Below are 22,035 nucleotides of genomic sequence, written 5' to 3'. Positions count from 1 at the left end.
ATGATCCGGTTGGCTTCAACTAGGACTAGCTGGCACAAATAGCATTCAATGTGGCCTATGTATTTTATTTGATTTGGTACCTACATTCTAGATTTTCAGTCAAGTATCCTCACTTTTTCTGTGGTGCTGCTTTTTCTGTGCTGAACAGGGAGGGGAAAGGCAAGAGAAGGAATGGCCTTTCAGGTGCTAAGATGATAATTATAGTGAAGTCAGCTTATTAAAAATATTATAATAACACATATTGAGACAAATAACTGTTTTATGTTTAAAACAAATAGTACTGTTGCTTCTCATTAAGTTTCATACTGAACATACTCTGCCCAGGAGTACTTTTGCCCTACCTGTGTCTATCTGTTGGCAGAATCTTCAGGGAGCTTTTGCCAACAAAAAAATAAATTCTGCTGACCTAGTAATACTGTGAATTTTAACCTCAACTGTTTACAGATGACCAGTGCAGCCATTGATTCTTAGAGAACATACAGGTAACTGCCAGTATTTGGGGTATTTTATTCCTTGTGAAAATACGTTGGGCAATATTAGGAAAGCAGATGCATATGAACAAAATAATGAGTTTTGCTGCAAGTGTAATGTACTGATTAATCATGCAAAGCAATATTTCAGATACAGCTTTGGATTTTTTGATGTTTTTTAAATATATTGATTCCATTCATTACAGTCTAGTAACTGGAAGTTTTATTTAAATATTTTGCTCACATAAGCATATTGAGGTGTAAGGGAAGGTACTACTGGCAGGAAGAACATTCAACATAACTTAGTTGTTTTCCTGGACTGGAACCTGAAAATGTGTCCTGGATTTCTAAGCAAGCATCTTTATACATGCTTTTCCAAACTACCTTGTACCTCTGCTGTTTGTGGTTTGGTTTTTTTGGTGTTTTTTTTGGAGGGGGGTGGGTTTGGTGGGCATTTTTGTTGTTTTTCCAAAGCAGTAGGAAAAAATTTATTGCCTGGTACCCAACTTCCACCTTCCCTCTACCCCCAAACCTTTGAGAGAGCGAAATCTGAGATCGTGTTCAGGATTCTCAAATATTAGAGCTGAACCTCTCAGCAGAGTCTGCCAGCCATAAAATCAGGAAGAGGTGTGCCCTTGGGTCAGTACCCCTGCAAGCTTCTCAGAATGAAATGCTGGACCCACGTGGTGTTGCTTCCCGGGGAACTTGCATTTCCATTGCCCCTCTCTCAGGCCCACTATGTGCTTTCCTGAACCTCTTCCACTTAAGATGCATTCCTATCCTCTTTGTGCTAAGGACAGTTTGTGTAGCCCTGACCCTTTGGCAAGAGCCTGCACAGCTCCTTTTGTGTGCTGTATGTCCATGCTCACTTGCGACCTTTCCAGACTTGCTCTTCTCTTAGGGCTGTTTCTTCTGTTGCCCAAGGTTACATTTCCCTTTCCAGGCCACATTTAGCCTGCCTCTTATTCCTCCTTGTCCTCCGCTTTTCTTCCACTGTGAGTGTTCATGGTAGCCTGGATATAATGACAGGGTGCATGGAGCTGAAATCTTATACTGTAACTGTCAGGGAGACTCCACAACGCACTGACTTGTGATGGTTTAAGGAGATGTACCAGGCGTGTGACAGAAGGTGCATTGCTTGGCCTGCTGATCATTCACAGCTTTAGAATCAATCATTATGACTACTTAAAATAACGTTTAGGTCTCTGTCTTTACTATTCCTCCCCACCTCCCCCAAGAGGGGCACAATTAATACAAACCAGCTGTTTTGTAAAGACACAGGGCTTTCTTCACAGGGTGTGATACCGCATTCACAAAGCTGTAAAGAGGGAGGATATTGAGATGTATTGATAAAAATAAGTTACGTTTGTAAATGGTACAGAGAATTGATGTATCAGGAGGGAACTAAACTGTTATAATAAAAGCGGCCAGACTTGTCGTAGTTAGGGAATTATCTCAAGGTGCTGACACTAGTAGACAGAATAATACATGATCATTACCAACTGGGTCTGATGCTGAGCAAGTAAACAGGAGGGAAGGTGAAAATGGAGTTTATGAAAAAGGTATAGTTTTAGGCTGGATCCAGGGAGGACCCTCTGTAAGGTGGGAACAATTCAACTGGTACATTTTTTTGTGCTGGAGGAGCAGCATAATCCAAGTAGGGGCAACCTTGAACTTGATGGCTAATTCCTGACACTTTGACTGGGAATTCAGTGTTAGACATTAATGGCTCAAGATGGTCTTCTGACATGCACACATTTGTCAGGCAGAATAAGAGAACCAACAGTGTGTGAAGGAAAGCACTTTTTATCAAGAAATCATCCTTGGTCTTAACTGTAGATTTTTCCTCGTTTACTGGCGTGCCCTCCTTTTTTCAGAGCTTCCCTTCTATTTTGCTTTCCGGTATCGAATCATGCTAATATATTTTCTGTTACTGAAAACGCAACAGAAGAAGAGAACACTAATAATTTGTTTAAACTGGAAATGTTAACATTCTTTTTCTAAGTGACTGAACCTAAATGAGCAAGCTTGAATTCCCTGATGGCTTGTAATTAGGCTTGTTTTTGCAAAGGGTAATCTTATCTGGTGTTTCATGGTGCCATCTGTTCACATGAGTCAGTAGGGATTCTTTCCTCAGCCCATTTCTGGATCCCACATAATTTTGAAGGATTTCACTTTATTATGAAGTATTAAGCAAAAGTGACTGCTGATATAGAAAACCCTATATATAAGATTTTTAAATTCCCTTAATGTTTTCTAACTTCTTGGCAGGCAAAGGTCAACAAGTTACTTCTATCTTTCTGCCCAGAAACTTTTCATTAATCCCATTTATAAAAGATAAAATGTATTTTTAAATAATTTGTACAAACAATTTATAACAAAAGTACTATATGTTTTGAAAGCAGCTATTCTTCTATTAATTTAAAATTTAATTATGGAAATGTATAAATTCTTTAGAAATTAAGCACACCCGATAGTGGTTTTTTGGTATTCTTTCTGAAGATTTTCAGTTTTGGCAAGGCTGATAATAAAATAACCCAAAATGCAAAGTGGTTAAGCCAGCTAAGGAATAAGCATACAAAAGGGAGCAAGGTTTGAGCACTGACCAAACTTGTGAGAACTAGGGACAGGGGGAGATGCAAGAGAGCTGAGTTTTTGCCCACTGAAGTCATGTTAAATGTATATGCCCTTTTTTGATGCACCTTGCAACCACAAAGTGGTAATGTCACCTTGTTATATTTGTTATTTTGTGTCTGTGGAGCCCCATGACAGGGGTTGCGTGTTAGTCTCGAAGCTCTGCCCCCACATGCTTTCTCATTTTTTACTGTTTTACATTTTTTCACTGCCTTTGGTGGCCTCCTCCTTTCTCACATGCCTTTTCAACAGCCTCCTCTTAATCTCCCAACATAATCTTTAATGTGACGTGTACAATAGTGCAAATGCTGTCACCTGACGACTTTCTGAGAGACTGATGTGGACCTGAATTTGTCACAAGAGGGGTACATCAATATTTTTGCATGTCCTAAGGAATGTTTTCCCTTCTCCAAGGGCACCAGCAAACAATGTGGTTTTGGAGTGGGTCTTAAATGTCCTTTGGTGGTGCCAGAAATTCTGAGCGCAGTTTGTCTTCCTCCTAGGCAGGTGCTGGAGGGCCGATGTGAAGATCTGGCAAGCTTATTTCATCTCTTTGTTCTCAGCCTGTTGGCTTCTTGAGTGGGTATGGTTTGCTAGGACAACAAGGGAGGCAGTTTTCTAAGGCAGGAGGGGTGAGTTTGTAAATGGAGTGGGTACTCTGGCCCAGATGCAGTGAGGGCCCGGTGTGTTTTCTCTTCCAACACTCTTATCTCTGTACAGCTGTACGGCTGTAGCTAACCTATCCAATCTGTAATTATGGTTTTCATTACAGTTCCTCAGCACAGCTGCAAGGTGGGTCAGTGATTTCCTCCACCTCCACTCCCTCGGCCTTTTCCTTCCCTTCCCTGGACATGCGGTTTGTCATCTGCTTGCACAGAGCCTCCTTGTACTGGGCTGTGGCTTCCTGTGCTAAATCTGATCCAAATTTGTTCTGTGAGGTATTGCCTCCCCCTTGAAGGGTGGCAAGGAGGAAAATAACAGTTGAGAGTGAATAGGTGTTGGCTGTGATCTTTACATGTGCTGGCAGTAGATCTCATGACTTGTATTAGCTGCACAAGTTGAACAGATGGAACAAATTGACAAAATCATGTTCACTCACGCTGTGCTCGAGGAACAGCTGAGTTGCTGTTTGAAGTTGAAAGTCTGAGTGTGGCTTTTTCCCCCTTGTAGTGGAATTTCTGGTTATATCGTAGAAGCTATTGCCTCAATGCTCTGCAGTAGCCCAAAACAATTAAAGAGAGTGGTGTGCATCCTCTTCTGTAGCTTAGTGTGCTCAGCCAGGGTTTGGGTGAGGCAGAGGGCGAGTATGGGGAGTGTTTCCCTTCTACATAATGGACTGAAATGCCTCCTCTGGTTTTAAGCCCATGGTGGGTGATTAAGTTGGACCACGGCTGAACTCAGCCCTTTTCTGGCTTTCAACCAGATCATGGCAATACTTCAGCTTTGTTTTGAGGAGGGTGTCTATGAAAGATGTGATAAATTAAAATACACCTATGGAGTTTTGAGTGCCGTTAGTCTGAAATTGTGGTTCACAAGGAAAACCACTTTTTATTCTAGACAATCTTAACTCTTCACCATATACCTTTCAAGCAGAGTGCTAGGTTGCTTTCAAAGGCTCTGAGAAGGATGCAGGACCAGAGATCCAAGATCTCTTTGCCTTGAGAGGAAACTGGTTTACACCAGTACACATTGCATCCGCTGCTTGTTTGCTAAGCTTTGCTGGTCTGCGAGACATGGGAAGACTCTTGATGCTTCTTTGTTGCACTGTTTTGCTTCCCCTACTTTCCTTTGGACAAAATACTGGGCATGCAGCTGGTACTTCTGCTTTTCCACACACTGACAGTGAAAAAGGAGCCCCAGATTTAGGAGGCAGCAAGTGGATAATCTTCCTGATTCAATTATGAAAAAAGAGTCATTATTCTTTCTTCATACTGAAATTTTTTTCTAAGAGTGATTGCTTATCTTCTTCTGTCTTCTCCTTGCTTCCCTTAACTCCTCAGGACTTCAGGATGCATTTGACAATGACTGGGAAAATGGGAAGATCACTTACAACAATTACAAAAATGGATCCGATGATGCTGTTTTGGCTTACAAACTCTTGGTACAGACAGGCGACCGAGCAAAGCCTGTTGACATCAGCCAGGTACTGTATCAGAGTCCATAGTGGTTTATAAAGGAATACACAACTCATCAGGAGTGAGAGGAGATGCAAGGAGCATATTGTAGTGTCTTTATTCATCTTGATTCATTGAATGCCTGGGTTATACCTTACTGCCTGGCCTTGCTGACTTTGCTGGAGCTAGTTGTTAGCTGCAGTCCAGCCTGTGTTGCAAAGTGTTCAGAATGAACACTGGGAATGCCTGCTGTTGATACTGGCTCGTGCATGTTCAGTGCTGTTCCTGTGTCAGACACACTCAGTTTCTATTGAAATTATTGTTAAAAATGCTTTGCTGCATCCACAGGTAAGTGGAATCTGGTCCTGTGCCAGACAGGGCTAACATTAGTCTTTTTGCCCTAAGTGGCATTGTTTCTGATTGGAATCAGATTGCCTTATAGGATTGACATTATCTCAGCTTTCAGCTCTGGCTTTTAATCCAGCATTTGCAGTTATTTGCTAAGTTCCTAGCAATTTATGCAAAACATAACATTAAAAAAAAAAAAAGTTGATGAATTACAGTGGAAGGGGACTGAAAGTGTTCCATGCTGTATCACATTCTTGTACCATCATCACTAAATACAGCTACAGTGGTGTAGAACTAAGAATGGCACTTACTTGAGCTGCCTAAATAAAATATATCTGAGTGCCTTTTGCCAAATTATTACAGCATATGAATTGCATTTGCTGTTGTCATTGGTAGGTGGAAACATGTTAGGTTTGACTCCCTACATTAGAATTAGATATCAAACCTTTAAGAAGAAGTTCTGCAGTAACCTAACTTCTCTTCTCCTAGAGTCATCATTGACTCACTGTGCTTTCAGGCAGAAAAACAGTCTTTCTAATGAGCTTCTTGGCAGATCTGCTTATTGTCTTTTGTTATTTTCCCTGGTGTTAAAGGTGACAGATTTACAGAGTACATTGTTCAAAGCTACTGTGGCGTGTAAAACACACTGCTGTATAGCAACATGCAACGTGCTGTCAGGTCTGAATGACGCTTCAACTATGAATTAAGCAAAGAAAAGGGATTGAAGAAAAAGCCTTCAGTGAGATATTATTTAGCAGAGTGTACCAGGTACACTGTGGAACAAATGCGATTGGACTGCAGCTGCTGATATAATTTCCTGTGCCTGGGAGGGAGAAAAGTGTGGTGCACCCAGAGGGGCTGAGTGTTGTGCTGTGCCGTTCCAGAGACAGCTTGAAGACATACAGTTGTTGCATATCCTGTGGACTAATTGAATCCAGATCCTTGGTTTTCAGCTTTTTTTTTTTTTTTTTTTAAACTGCTGTCACTGTTTTCATTTCATTAAAAAGACCTGAAACTGGAGCTGAGCCAGAATTTTAAATAAACAAAACAAAAAAACCCAGTAATACTTTTCACCCCCAGAGTCCTCTGTCAGAGCTCTAGCTGTGCAGGATTTTGCTACAGAACCCTAGAAGCTTACCACTGCTGTTTACCCCATGGATGCATTTTGCCCACAGTGACCCAAATAACACAGGGCACTCCTCTGCTTTCTTAATGCTGGGCATTTTCTGAATACATAGGTCAGAGGAGGCAAGTGTTAGCAAAATTTATACAGATGTTGTTTTATTTTTATAGCTCTCCTCCATTTACTGGGTGGCATTTCCTTCAGTGTTAACAACGGAGGTTAACTGCACACAGACGTGTATAGGGACTCTTGCCAGGTTTTCTTCCCCCGTCTTTACATATGTTTCTCCAACTTGGTTGTTTTTCACTCTTGGCTGCAGGCTTTCAGAATTTGGATTTAATTGGTTCAGCCTATTCTGGAACTGCCTGCCGATTTAGTGGTTATTGTAAATATTATATGAGTACTAATTTAAAATTACCGCTTTCTACTGTCACTGTAGTTTTTTAGGTTTTTATTAATTGTCAAATGATAGTTTACTGATAAGTCATTTTGAGTGAAGACTCCTACTCTTTTACTATTCCCCTCCTATATGTATGTTGCATCTCCGGGCCATTTGTTGAAAGCTTTACAGCAAGAGCCCTGAAAACAAAACTCTTTCTGAAAGGCTTCTCATTTTTTCTATTTTGCAGTTGACTAAACAGCGTCTGGTGGATGCAGATGGAATCATTAACCCAAATGCTTTCTACATCTACCTGACAGCCTGGGTTAGCAATGACCCTGTGGCTTATGCTGCCTCGCAAGCCAACATCCGGCCTCACCGCCCTGAGTGGGTCCATGACAAAGCAGATTACATGCCAGAAACAAGGCTGAGAAGTAAGTATAATTTCATCATAATGTCTTACAGTAAGTGTTCTCACTCCTTCCTTCAAGAACCAGCAACTCTGTAGCTGGTTGATGCACAAGGCTCATAAACGTAAAAAGGATGATACATTGTGTTACTCTTGTCTTAGGAGACCCATGCACCATTGGAAATGTGGCACCAATGCAGGGTTTTGCCATGTTGAAAAATGAGGTTTGTAACAGGTTAAAGCTCTAAATACTTAGCAGTAACCATTGCTTTTGCTTTTCACCTAATAGTTCTGAATGTGTGAGAAACCTGGAGATTGCATTAAATTCCTGTATGTGTTGTTCTGAAATTTAATCACTGAGATTATATCATGCTTATCCTCAGTTCTTCATACCTAAGGGATATTTATCAAGTTAGGTCATATGCTAAGCTATTGACACTCATGCAGTACAAGAGCTATGTAGATAGGGGAGCAGTTCCATTCCATGCCATTCACTGTTTTCCTGAGCACGAATGCCAGTTGATACTGCTTTACTTCAGCTTTCAGTTTATTGGGAATATTGCTAGTTGGGCACTAGAGTGGAGGGGAAGAGGGCATGCAGGGGAGGACTGGTGTGGTTGAAAATGTGATTGGGTAACCAGCTAGACGTGCTTCAGTGTATCCGAACCCTAGAGGTTTGTGGCAGTCAACCAAGTCTTGTCTTAATGAAAATTTATAGTTCAGATTATAATAAGGCAAATCATGTTCAGCAAGTCAACTGAATGACCCTGCAGGGTCTGGAACACACAACGTCAGTAAGAAAATGCCTATTGTGGAAGCTTGCTTTTTTTTTTTTCTTATAACGCAGTAGACTTGCATTATGCTGAAACAGAATTATGTAGAGTGATAGATTGTCAAATTATGAAAGGTAAAAAGTGATGTATTTCCTTAGTCAACCATTACTTTTACATTAAATTTTTTCCCCAGTCATTTGTATAATTCAGAATCTTTTCTTTCTGAATCTCACTTTCAAAGTATTCAAAGGACTCCAACTACTCTCAGGAAAATGGGCTTTGATTTCAAAGGAACTGGAACTACACTTGCATAAAAGAAGAGCATTCAGATAAAATGTTTAAGATTATGTGATCTTCTATTTTATATTGCAGTTAGGGGTTTTTGGCCAGGTATTCAGTAAAAACCACTGTAACGCTGAGGATTAAATACATGTATTGGAATGTATTTGTTAAATTATATAGAATGGTTTGGGGACTTGATGAAGACTCTGTTCATCCCATTGCATTGCATGATAAAATGTAATAAACTTCTGTACTGCTCCAGTTTTCAGTTTATTGGGGAGTTATTAATCTATCAGTTGTTCTAAATAAGTAAAATTTAAATTCAGCACCTTTAGGAATTTTGCTGTAGAGAACACAGTGTTTTGTTAATCACGCTCTCTGTATATCTTCCTCTTTCCAAACACACATTGTAACTCTGCTATCCTTTTTTCTAGTTCCAGCAGCTGAGCCCATAGAATACGCTCAATTTCCTTTCTACCTCAATGGATTGCGTGAAACTTCTGACTTTGTGGAGGCTATTGAGAAAGTGAGAACTATCTGTAGCAACTACACCAGCCTGGGGATCGCCAGCTACCCTAACGGTTACCCATTTCTCTTTTGGGAGCAATACATTGGGCTTCGCCACTGGCTCCTCTTATCCATTAGTGTGGTTTTGGCTTGCACGTTTCTGGTGTGTGCCCTCTTCCTTCTAAACCCCTGGACGGCTGGAATCATTGTAAGTTTATTATAAGGGTCTTTGTTGAAGTCAAATTCCTTTCAGCATAGCTCTTGCTGTAGTCGGGAAGGTTTTGTTTATGTCTGGGCCTTTGGTGGAGTATGTATATTGCATCATTCATTATATATTTATTCAACTTGAGGGGGTAGGGTTCACGCTAAAGGTACAAACCTTAATAACCTTAATCCTTTAGCCACCTTTTTTGTAACTTTAAAGGTTTCTTAGAAATGTACATAAACTTTTGCCCTTGCTCAGATGCGCACTGACATGAGAAATAAACACAGGAAAATTAAGAGCTTTATTAAATATTAAAGTTATTTCTGATTATGTATTCCTTGTCCCCTTTCATCAGACATACTTCAAGGCAGTTGCTTGTGACTAACTTGGCCATTAATTTTGCCACTGATTTCTGAATGCAGTCTTTCTGAAAAAACTGAAGCAAGTTTTTTGGTACACACTGGAAAGAGCATAACTGAGCTATTGAGGAGAAGGTGCCATAAAAATTATAAACTGAAGAGAATACTCCTCCATGCTTTCTGCTAGGCACCATAAGCTTCTCAGTAAACATTCAAGTTAAATTGAATTTTGATGTTCCTACGTTTTAATTCCATAAATTATCATATGGTTTATTATAAAATGCCAGAAGTAGAAAAGCGTAGAACAGTGACTAGTTTTTGTAATATACGTTTATGTGACAGGTATGTTCAAAGGTAAATGTTTAGTCTATAATATTATTCACAGCACTTAATCAAGCAATTTATGTTATTACTCTTGATTCATTATCTTATAAAATAATTTATTGTAGTGCATACTTTTTTCCCTTTGAAAAGGCATTTATTTTCAGAGTCCACCATTGCTTTTATAAGCACGTCTATCTTTTTTGTCTGCTTGGTTTCAGCAAATTTTTAAGTTGATTGAACATATTTCCCCTCCTCCCTTTTCCTTAATTATTTTTTTTTACAATGTAGATGAACAAAAATTAAAGCTTTCTCTTAGATTTTAAGTGTTCACTTTGTCCATGTCAATCCCTGCGAGTATCTTAGAAGCTCAGAACCCCTCTGTAACCTAAGACTTACCAGCTGATTATGGCATTAACTTTCTTCTGGGCTTCAAACCTACTCAAAAGTCATCCTCACTTATATTTGACCAACATAGAACTGGTGTTTTGTCTCTTAACTGGTTCTTAGGAGTATAATTTAAACTGTCTCTTGAGAAAGTCATTGCCATTGAGCACAATGACACAAGGAAAAGCATCTTGTCTTTGGGAATATAGGATGGCTTTGAGAAGTATGTTTTATAGTCACCGTGTTGTTTTGAAATACCTTTCTCTTCATTTGTCCAGAGTGTAAGTTACTAACAGCTGTTTTCAATCATCTAGGTGGTGGTGTTGGCTCTGATGACTGTGGAGCTGTTTGGCATGATGGGTCTAATTGGAATAAAGCTGAGTGCAGTGCCTGTGGTTATCCTGATTGCTTCTGTTGGCATTGGTGTGGAATTCACTGTTCATGTTGCTTTGGTATGTAAAATCAGAAAGCATTTTCAAATATTTTAAAATAAAATGGTGGCAATCCTTACTTAGTCTCCTGAGTCAGTGACATGATTCTCAGAAGGAAAATGGTCACAAAGTTCTGTGCGCCGTTTGGTTTGTCTTGCTAGTCCTGGGTTGATCTTGATCAAGTAGTTCTTAACTATTGAGTTAGTCTCCCAGGAGATTAAAGGAGATGCAGTACCTTAGTTGTCTGAGTGATGCAAATAGACAAAGTCTGCAGAGCTCTTAATGCACCTTACTTAAGTCCAGACTCTCCTGGCCCTTGTCTGCAGCCTCACTCTTGCTGCCTCCTCTGTGCTACATAGCTGTTTGTTCCCTCTTGTGTGTAGATTCTGCATCTTGTGAAAGAGAAGTCTTTAGTGATGATTTTGAAAATCACATTTAGTGTCGTTTGATCTCTGTGGTCCACTGAAATTTGAATGTATTTGGATTAGTTTTCCACTTGAAAAATTTGCACCTTCTTTTAAGAACCCATCAGCTATTAACAGTGGGCACAAACATGCAGTCTATAGAAAAACGGTATTTCCATGTGATGAGGAAGAGCAGAGGGGGGGGGGGAAAGGTATGTTTACTATAAAGTTTTTCAACATTTTCAAGGTTAAGTGTCTAAATCTAAAGTGTACCTACTCACACAGCTTAGTCAACCTGATGTGCAAAAATGCATAGAAACAACGGTGTACTTGCAAGGGGGTAGCTTTGAGTGTTCAGGTTACACAAAACTCATCTTGCTTTCTTGGGTGACAAAGAACAGAGTAAAGCTGTTTTTCTGTGTTCACAGGCAGTATCAGTGCTCATGTTTCAAACATTTTGTATACTTAGCATAAGAAATTTTCCTGTAAGGCTATTATAATTGGTATTTCAGATTAGTTTAATAATATCATTGTCTTCATGGATTTGAATTTTACTAGGTTAAAAAGCAGGAAAGGATGAGTGGTCAATATAATATGATTTCAGGGAGGAGGTGCTTGTATTCTACTATAATCTCTAGTATATTAGTACTGTAACCATCCAAAAAGAAGTGAAGGGAGGGGGCTGGAGAGTGATGGATGGGAGTTATATGGGCCTTTTAGACTCAAAATGAGGAGTGGTAAACTGCTAAGGGAATCTGGTGACAGTGAAAAAGAGAGAAAAGTAATAGGGATCTTAGCACACCAGACATGACCAAATACTGGGAATATATTGTAGATCATGTACAGAGTTGAGGCACATGAAGGCACAATAGGAAGAATCATTTTAAGAAAAATCTTACGGGGAGTAGACTAAGGTTAAAGAGGAGTGGTGACAGCCTTTTTTCCCCCTACTGCTATGGATAGTTAAGACTTCTAAGGTAAACCTGTTTGCTAGGACATGCAGTAGTTTGGGATGTATCAGAAACTAATGGTGTACGAGAAGAAGAAAGAAATTAGTTACTTAGACTTAAAGACTTAAAACAGGAAAACTGGAATAAAATAAGGACAAAATAGTTGCTTCTCAATGGGAAGAAATTAATGTGATTTACAGGACTTTAAAGATATATTAATAAACATATATATATATATATATAAAGTAGAAGTCACCTGTGGCTGAAGGTAAAATGCAAAGCAAAATTTAAATTGCTGCTTTTTCACATTGACTCTGGGGTCAAAAACTTTCAAACATAGGCTTTAATTAAAAGAATGCCTACTAGACCCGAGATGATAGCAGCAGCACTGAGGTTCACAGAGCTTCCTATGTATCAACAATCACCAGTGTTGCATAAACAGAAAAGGCAATGCTGGAATTGTTGATATATAAACTGATTGAACTTGTTTAAGAATGATTCACAATCCACTTATGGCTCAGTTCTCTGCTACAGCTTGTGAACTGTGACCTCATTTTTTAAATTCTGCAAATAAATTCTGAATCAATAGTAGACTCTTGTCTTATCCTTTGATTATACACATACACATATGTTTATATTGTGGATCAGATTCCATAGCTCTATTCATTTGAGTCTCATTGGTAGCTGCCTTTATCCTGAGGGGCATTCTTTATCCATTTATGTATGTGGATATTCAAATGTTCTGGACACATTAATTTTCCACAGACCAGATTTAACCTAATAACAAAAATGAATAAATCATACATGGTTTGGCTACATACAGAATTGAGAATCACTGGAAGAAAATCACCAGGTTCTTGTCTTTCTAAACCATTAAGTCATACACAGAGAAGACAAATTCATACGAACAGCAGCAATTGAGTGTTTGTGATACAGCTTGTTCACTAGGGAGGTGGAGAGAAAAAGACACTTCACTAGTCATATTGTTCCTCAGGCACTACCATGTTCAGCACTATTCCTAATGCAATTTTATGTTGTTGCAAAAACATCAATTTTGAGTGAAATAAAAGTGATAAAAAAGAGTCACGGAGACTGTGGCCCTACAAGGAGAGGAGTAGCCCTGTAATTTTGACACTTCAAGTGCTTTCACCATGAAATTAATTCTTTGCAGGCAGAAATAAGCAAAGCTGAACACAAAAGCTTACTGATGCAAGCAGGCATTGTTTCCAGAATCATTACTATGGGCTAACTCTGTTGTTGGGCTTACTCTGGTTGTGTGACTTCAGCAGCAGCAGCCAGGTAGTACAACTGCAGAATCAAGCCTTCTCGTAAAGGTTAGCCAGCTATAGAAGGTACTTTTCATAAACTGCAGTTTGAAGTAGTTATCTGGTGAAAAACTGCATGCTATGAGAAAGTCTGCTTGGAAGGTTGTATGCATTTGTCTAATGAAATGGATTTCATTCTCTTACAGGCATTTTTAACTGCCATAGGAGACAGGAGTCATAGAGCTGTCCTTGCATTGGAACACATGTTTGCACCAGTGCTGGATGGGGCTGTGTCCACTCTGCTTGGAGTGTTAATGCTCGCAGGATCAGAGTTCGACTTTATTGTCAGGTAAAGCATTTTTGTGTGTCTTGACTTCATTTTAAAAATAAAAATAAGTATGCCTTTAATTTTTAGTCACTTCAGTATATCTGTCATTTTATTACTATGCATGGTGTGTCAAGCATGTTTACGTCATGGTCCTGCTTTCCCTCTGTTTTATTAACTCCTTGTTACGTGCTAGACATGGTATTAAAATCCGTTCCAGGAAAATATGACAACCATGCAAGAACACAAAAATGTCCCTTTTAGCAAAGTTTGCTAATTTTGGGTTTGAGTCAATTCAAAGCATTGAGTACAGTCCAGTATTAGCTGGGTTTGACTTTTAACCTTTCGGTCCTCCAGACATCTTGTATGCACAACAATCTGTGTGCAAAGGACATGTAAACCTAAAAACATGCTGCAACTGTGCTGCAAGCGGCTCTGTCCAGGCCTTCTCTTGTATCATTATGTGAGGTTTACAGCAGTGTATAAGAGAGAGGAAAAAAGTCCTGTTTGGGAGCTGGGGAACCATAAGTATGAACACAGAACTTCATATTAAAATTTTGTAAAGCAAAGCCTGAAGGCCATTCTGTTTAGAACTAGAGACAGATTGTTTCTAGTGAATTTAATTAAGAATGTGAATTTGTCAAGTATGAGAGGAAAGCAAGTTTTTCATTATGGGAATTTGAGAAGTGCAATGAAGCAAATCCTATTCTGTTCCAAACAACCCATGGAGCTCTGCAAAATGGCTAATCTTAAAAGTAATACAGGTTCTTTGTGGCAAACTATAATGCAAAAAAAAAAAAACAAAACAAAAAAATATAGTCTAAGCCCTAAAATGGAACTGAGGTCGAACTGGGCCAAATAAAAATGACCTGAATACTTCGGTACACATAAGCAGAATAGATGACTAGACTTCACTGACATCCATTTGACAACAAGAACAACAAAATGTCAGAGACAGGAACTGATAGAATGGCTGTTAACTCTAATCAAGATGTTTTGTTTATGTATGTAAGAGATTTGAAGAAATCAGGCAGTTTTGAGGAAGACCTCATGAAACCTACGTGAGGATTATTACTGCATTTCCTGAAATAGAACTTGCAGTTTTTCCAAAATCAGTAATTTTTACTTTATTGGTATTGAACAAATAAGGTAGAATTATTCGTTTAGGGCTTGATCTTGTAAGGGTTGGAACACTTTGACATACAGGTTACTTACAGATTGAACCATACTTGACAGGGGCACATTTGTTGTGCTACTCAGCTACTTAACAGAGGAGATTTTCACAAGCATATTTTTGTGTAATAGCAAATGGAAGATTGTAGCAGCCCTTCACACCAAATTTGGATTGGATGTTCTCTCAGTTTATAAAATGAGCCTTTCAACTTTTCAACTTGCATTATTTTACTTTTTTTTGGCCATCAGTTTCTCATTTTCTAGCACAATCTGACTTTAGTTTGCCTTGTTTAAAAAATAATATAAAATAAACTATGGGAGCCTGAACATTGTTATAGTGGGAGAAGAAGATCCCAAACTTCCGGCAAATGATAGATTAGCCTAACAATGTGGAAGATTAAGTAAATTAACAGACATTGTATACACCAAGTGGTCAGAGCTATAATCCTCCTGTTTATCCTAGCATTAGATGGATGAGATGCAAATGTTTTTAATGCCTGTTGTTGATCTCTGTCCCAGTATAAATTTCTGATGGTTTATGTTAGTGGAGTGGATTGGCTCGGTGATTTTAACTAATGCAGATCAGAAATTCCCAAATGTTTACAATAGTAGGATATTTGTAGTTTTACAGGAGTCTGATATATTTGATCAGATCTGGAAACAGGGAGGCATTAAAGTTTGTTTCCAGCTAGACAATGTAATCAGCAGACCCATTAGAGCAAACTTGTCCTCTGTTCTCTTCCTTTGCCTTCTCCTCCAGGAATTAACGAAGACTGAGTCCTTGAAATCATTAGTTTTAACGCAGCCTAAAGTTTAGTCTGAGCCCCAGCTGTGCCGAATACCAACTAGCAAGGCTTTCCTTATACTGACAGGTTTACCTTGGTATTCATGAAGGATCCCAGACCTTAGCCCTCAGTGGTGGGAAAGGACAACCACTTGTGCACTTTCCTCCTCTTCCATAGTAGTTCAGTCTTTATGTTTGAATTGGCTGGTGCAAAACAAGAGTATTCAGAGATGCTAAATTGGTCAACAAAAGATTAGCCTGCAATGCAGCTCTGCCATTGTGGAGTGCTCTTACTCAGTACAATGCTGAAGCTCACTACAGAATAGGCAGCATTTTCTTTGCAGAAAGCAGGTTCTTGTGTTGTAAAAAGGTTGAAGTTCCAGCTATTCCATAACACTGGAACTCACAGAATTCTAGGGGCAAAGTTGTGATTCATTAACAGCTAGGAAAACCCTTACCTGATACACTGGAGATTTAATTAGAGATTCTGCTGTAAGATGCAGAGGCATTTCACAGTGGATTAGCTGCTGGGAGAAGAGGGCTTCTTTTCCTTCTAGGCTAAATTGTTTAAATTCTACACCCTTCACTTCGTTTGTTTGCTTCTGCTCGTTTTTCACTAACGGGGGCCCCTTTTCATTGTATTTGTGCTTTCAATCTTTTCAGCTATTCACTGCACATTCCATATTTTTGTGTTTGTGTAACACATTCATAGATAACATTACATGCTTCCAGATTCTGGGAAATTAACAAATGTAATATTTTCTTTCCTTTATCAACTAAGACTTTGGGTTGTGCAATGTATCTTCTCCAATTCTAAAGGTAAAAAACTTTGTATGTATAAATGGGAAGTGATATAATTATTTACTATTATGACAGTAATATTTTAGATTTAAAGTAGTGAATGTATTATTTTAACATCTGTAGGAGTAATTTGTAATCCCTTGTTTCTAACAATATTTGTGCTTATTATTTCCCCCAATCCTCTTAAACCCTTCTTCAGGTATTTCTTTGCTGTTTTGGCAATCTTAACCATTCTGGGAGTTCTTAATGGATTGGTGCTGCTTCCTGTTCTTCTTTCGTTCTTTGGACCATACCCTGAGGTCAGTAAAATAAAGGTGAATGGAAGAAATATTACTGTGTCTGTGCCTCTGCCCCTCAAGTTACTCCCCTTGTTTTGAAACTTGTTATTTTTAAAGTTATCTTGTGGGGTTTTTTTAGTTATTGAGTTTCTTGCTCTAGTTGTTTTGTTTGTTGGGTTTTTTTAAATTTAATCCTTATTAAAAGTGCCGTTTGTTATTCAGTTGATACACTCTACTTATATCTTAGAAGTTTTTGTATTGTTTTAGAGGCTGTGATCAGCAAACAATACAATTGTAGGATTAATTATGCTTTTAAGAGCAAAATGCACTATGCAAACTAGTTTGTAAAATAAGGACTTCCCCAGTATTTTCCAAGAGACAGTTTGTAGGAAAAACAAACCTCACTGCCTCTGTTGCTTTCCTCAAAATATTTAACTGAGCAGACCACCCAGAAGGCCTGTGTGGACCAACATACACCAGTGGTGGTCCACAGACCACAACCTGATAACCATGACCAGCCTGCCAGAAGGTCCCCCCTGTCCAGCCGCCCTTCCCTGTGGTGTGCTCTTGGCCCAAGAAACACTTAACTTAAATATTGATGACTTCACTTAAATGTTGATGGAAGGCTTCACTTAAATGTTGATGACTTTACAGTATAAAGTCCAAGTTCAGCAAAAAAAAGGATTAATAGATACCAAATTTGTAGATGGTTGTTGATTATTTATTATCCATTCTATAGTTATCCCAATTACTGTATTTCATAGGGCTACCCTTATCAAATACTAATAGAACCAATGTGCTCTGCTTCACATGTTTCTATATATGTGAGTGTACAATAATAAAACACAAGGTAGGTATCCAGCACTAGTAATATTTCAGAAGTATTTATTTTTTTAGTATTAGTAAAAATGTGTAATGTGTAAAATAAGTGTGTAATCTATTCTAAACAGTAACCATTATATGTCCCTTACTCAAGCAATATATGTGTGCTTATGTGGTTAACACATATGTTGCTATTATGCATGAGTCCATCTCTCTTTGCAAATAAACACTGAACTGAACTATACACATGCATTTGAGGTGATTTTATTAAATCACTGGTAATGTATGCTGAAGGGGGAGGGAAGTCCACCTTTTTCTTTTATAACTGCAGGTGCTTGCAAAGACACACATACATGCACTTCCTGAGACAATGACACCAAGAAGAATCTGTGTAATCCTGTTTACATACATACCCACAGAAAGAGATCATACGTCTCATTAATTTTTTCAGTTCAGTATAAATGTTAATCAGAAAACTGGCACTAAGGTTCTTGTGGCATGAGAAGGTGTATTTGGGAGAAGAATATTTATGTCAAGCGCTAAGGATGAAAAGGGTAGCACTGACTGAATGTCACTGAACACATTGTCAGGTTTCTCCAGCCAACGGACGGAACAGGTTGCCCACACCATCTCCTGAGCCACCCCCCAGCGTTGTGAGGTTTGCACTGCCACCTGGGCATGCAAATAATGCCTCAGATTCTTCTGATTCAGAGTACAGCTCTCAAACCACAGTGTCTGGCATCAGTGAAGAGCTTCATCAGTACGAGGCCACCCAATGCCCTGGGGCACCAGTCCATCGAGTAATAGTGGAAGCCACCGAGAATCCTGTCTTTGCAAGATCCACTGTGAGTAGCTCACATATTGACTGACAGAAGGGGAAGAAAAGCATTTGGGTTCCTTTTTATTTATAGCCATTTGGTTTTGTGGAAAGCTTTTTCATATTTCTGGCTGATTATGCTTTGTGGCTTTGTGCCAAAATTTGTAAGCAGGGAGTGAAGGCAGAGGGCTTTGGCATGCATAAATGCTGTTACATCATATTGGCACCAGCCACAAGAGAGAGCTCTCACTCTTTTTGGTGACTGTTTTCAGAGAGAGAGTGGAGAGAGATTAAAAGATCCAGACCCCTTCCACACAGCTCCTTGCAGATCATCATCTCATATACCTCTCTCTGACAGCATGTTTTGGGGAAAAAGACCGTAGAGCCGTAAGAAAACAGTTTCAGGGTTGTAACAAAACTTGAGCCTGTTGCATCTCGATACTCGGTTGGCATAACTGCAATTTCAAAGGAAAGTAGAAAAGCTCTGTCTGCTACCCCTGCTGTTGCTGCATGCTGAGCTGCAATGCGGATCTGGTTTTGTTCAGCAGAGGCCTAGAAATAGGTACAAGCGCAGCCACATTTGAAGTCGGTCATGGTTTATTGACTGATGTGGCCGCTGCGCTTCATGCTTTTTATGGAAATCAGAAAACAGATTCCTACAGCCTATACAAACTAGCCAACTAACATCCTGTGCATGCACTCTGCATGGAACAGAGCTTTTTCCAAATGCCTGCAATTCTGCTTGTTGAACGAGATCAAGTGCTTGTCACTCATCCCTTTGAAAAGATGAAGCATTGTGTAGGAAGCTTACAATAATGTTTTCAGCTGTCATCCTGTATTTTTCTGAAGGTATGCTTTCCAGGTTTTAACAACTTCAGACAAAAACTATCTGGAAAAAGCAACAATTACCAGACTCCAGAACATTACCCTTGTAGTTAGATCCAGGACAGCATTCTTATACTTGTTCTCCGCATAGTATTTGTTTGCCTCACTTTGTCAGAGTCATTAGCCTGTATGTCTCTTTCAGGTGGTTCAGCCAGAGACGAGGCATCAGCTGAGTCCCAGATTACAGAATCCAGAGTCTGGCACACAGCAGGCGTGGCGTCAGGGCAGGCAAGCCAAACAGGAAGCGAGGGAGGGGCTGCGACCACCTCCTTACCGCCCCCGCAGGGACGCTTTTGAAATGTCTGCTGAAGGGCATTCAGGACCTAGCAACAGGGATCGCTCGGGCCACAAGGCTCGCTCCCACAGCCTGAGGAACCCGGCGTTCAGCGCCCCGGGCGCCGCAGGACCAGCGTACTGCCAGCCCATCACCACGGTGACTGCCTCGGCTTCAGTGACTGTTGCTGTCCACTCTGCGGTGCACAGCCACAGCTCTCGGGGAGGGGGCTTCCCGACCTGTGGGGGATACCATGAAGCTGACCATGGGCCATTTGAGGACCCTCATGTGCCTTTTAATGTGCGATGTGAAAGAAGAAATTCTAAAGTAGAAGTTATAGAACTGCAAGATGTCGAATGTGAGGAAAGGATACCCAGCAACAGCCCACAGTAAGGTAGGTCCAGGGGTTGGAATGGGAGGCAATGGGGAGACTGAAGGAAAGGGGAAAGAAGAAATTTCTCTGAGGCACCTTTCCTTTAGGTGGGTTTACTTATTGGTCTGTGATCATCTTAAATCTGCTGACCGTGAATACAGTACAATTTGCAGTAGAAATAGTTACAGTGGGTTCAGACATGAAGTTTCCAAGGGCTTTGCAAAGTAGGTAAGTACAGCATGGAGTCCAAGCTTACCAGATGGGGAGAATCAGACAGAGGTGTTGTGTAACATTTTCAAAACTGTGCAACTGCATTTACTGTTGATGGGTCCTGCCTTCTGATCCCTGAATCAGGGACATTCTAAAACATCATACAAAATGACATTGTCTAGGAGAGTGTAAAATTGCCAGCTACTTTTAGAGCTGTCCTCTCTTGAATATAATTTTGTGGAAGAATTTGAAGTCAGTAGTGAGGACTGAATCCCTCTGGAAGACGGCTGAGTGCAAGGTAGGAAGCCCCGCCATGCCTAATGCACTGCTGCATGGTGAGGCGTTGCCTGTACTTTGGGGGTGTTCAAAAACCCACCCACAGAACTCACACACTGGAGGAGTCCTTGGCCAGTCTCTCCCTGGCCAGGTGCTGCTGCAGTGACAACTGCAGATTTGTGTAGGGTAGAGCTGACCTATGAGGGCATGTAATGTGTTCCTGTGCAACAACAGATACACTCAAGAACTTGTGAGACTTGATCCTTAAATCATTGTCTGTAAGCTGGTAAGAGGAGGTTACTGAAAACTGCCCTGTTTAGAACAGACCAGATATTTTAGCAGATGTTTGGAGAAGAATAAAGCTGTTAATTTTCTTGAAAATTTTCCATTAATTTTATAGGGAGTACTTTGAAGGGGAGAAACCAAGTGAGTTTTTACCCTGAAAGCTTTCTGGGGCTTGTGCCTGAAAAAACATTTTCACTCTTTTGACTCTGTTTTCACTTTTGGAGGAAAGAAGAAATATAAAAATACTTGCTTATCTGTGGATCCTTGTTTTCTCCCTTTACCTTTCAGAGCTTTTCAGTGACAGTGACTAGTTTGACGAGAGCAAGACATTCTGGGCTGGTTGTAGAACTGTTTTACATGAACACACAGAAGTGCACTCACACACACATGGAGAGTTTTGATGGAAAATTTTTGATGACCCACAATCAAATCACCTTCTGATTTGTAAAATGTCTCCAAACATCTCAAATGCAAATAGACATGAATGCCTTTAGCCCTGCAGTCTAGAAATATGGCAAGTAATAGTATCCTCAAAAAAAGGAAATAACTTGGGCTCAGCTTTTTCAAGCTGAACTGCATGGTGTAATATGAGATTCTTAACTGTGTGCAGTATTCAGTGTAGTATTTTTCCCCTTGAAGTGTTCATTGGGTTTGACTGAATTTGTCACTGGTAGCTAAAACTGGGAACTTTGAAATTAAAGCATCTGCCCTTTTTTTTTTTTTCTTTTTTTTTTTCTTTTTTTTTTTAAATTGGCATTGGTATTTCTTTACCAGGAAATTCATGACTGAGATGAAAGCAGAGCTCACATTTCCTGACTGCTAATTGTAACCACAAGAATAATGAAATGACTTCTGGATTAGCTTGATTTGTTAGTTTTTCTTGAACTTAAATTAATGTTTTTTTTCTCTCTTTGTTTCTAAAGGGCCGTAACTGAAGCAAAGAAGAGGCCAAAGACGGAAAACTGTATTTCCAGAATTGCTTGAAGAGAAGAACTGCTTGAAGTTGTAGAACAGGACATGCTGCATCAGGACAACAGTTCACTATTACTGTAACCTATTGTATTATTTTGTTGAATATTTCTTTAAGTATTTAAAAGATGTACACATATGTAATATACAAAAGAACAATGTAAAATAGTATAATCTGGAGTAATTTGCCTCTGGGCAATAGAATGGGGACAATTTGTGTGCGCTTTGTACTTTCTGTACATGGATCTCTGTGCCACAACTAAGCTTAATCTAGTTCTAAATTCCAGCATAAGTTGCTGCTGCTTAAATATTGTATAATTTACTTGTATAATTCTATGCAAATATTGCTTAGTAATGTCTGTTTAAAATATTTTAAATTTACATATCACAACCCTGTGGTAG

The 22,035-nt window shown here is 39.5% G+C and overlaps 1 protein-coding gene across 1 annotated transcript in view; it reads left to right on the top strand.

Moving 5' to 3' along the window:
- The window catches only part of PTCH1 (patched 1), a 42,281-nt gene extending 20,581 nt beyond the window's left edge, over nucleotides 1–21,700 (top strand). The window contains exons 14-22 of the mRNA XM_009998068.1: nucleotides 5,105–5,247; nucleotides 7,319–7,502; nucleotides 8,967–9,247; nucleotides 10,626–10,763; nucleotides 13,568–13,710; nucleotides 16,644–16,743; nucleotides 18,135–18,389; nucleotides 19,389–19,914; nucleotides 21,588–21,700. Of these exons, the coding sequence (XP_009996370.1) occupies nucleotides 5,105–5,247; nucleotides 7,319–7,502; nucleotides 8,967–9,247; nucleotides 10,626–10,763; nucleotides 13,568–13,710; nucleotides 16,644–16,743; nucleotides 18,135–18,389; nucleotides 19,389–19,913 (1,769 nt within the window). The 3' untranslated portion in view covers nucleotide 19,914; nucleotides 21,588–21,700. The remainder of the gene's footprint in view (nucleotides 1–5,104; nucleotides 5,248–7,318; nucleotides 7,503–8,966; nucleotides 9,248–10,625; nucleotides 10,764–13,567; nucleotides 13,711–16,643; nucleotides 16,744–18,134; nucleotides 18,390–19,388; nucleotides 19,915–21,587) is intronic.
- Nucleotides 21,701–22,035: the final 335 nt, after the last annotated feature.

Source organism: Chaetura pelagica, unplaced genomic scaffold (assembly GCF_000747805.2).
Source record: "Chaetura pelagica isolate M959 unplaced genomic scaffold, ChaPel_1.0 scaffold255, whole genome shotgun sequence".
Lineage (NCBI taxonomy): Eukaryota > Metazoa > Chordata > Aves > Apodiformes > Apodidae > Chaetura > Chaetura pelagica.
This window is presented reverse-complemented; position numbering and strand designations above follow the sequence as displayed.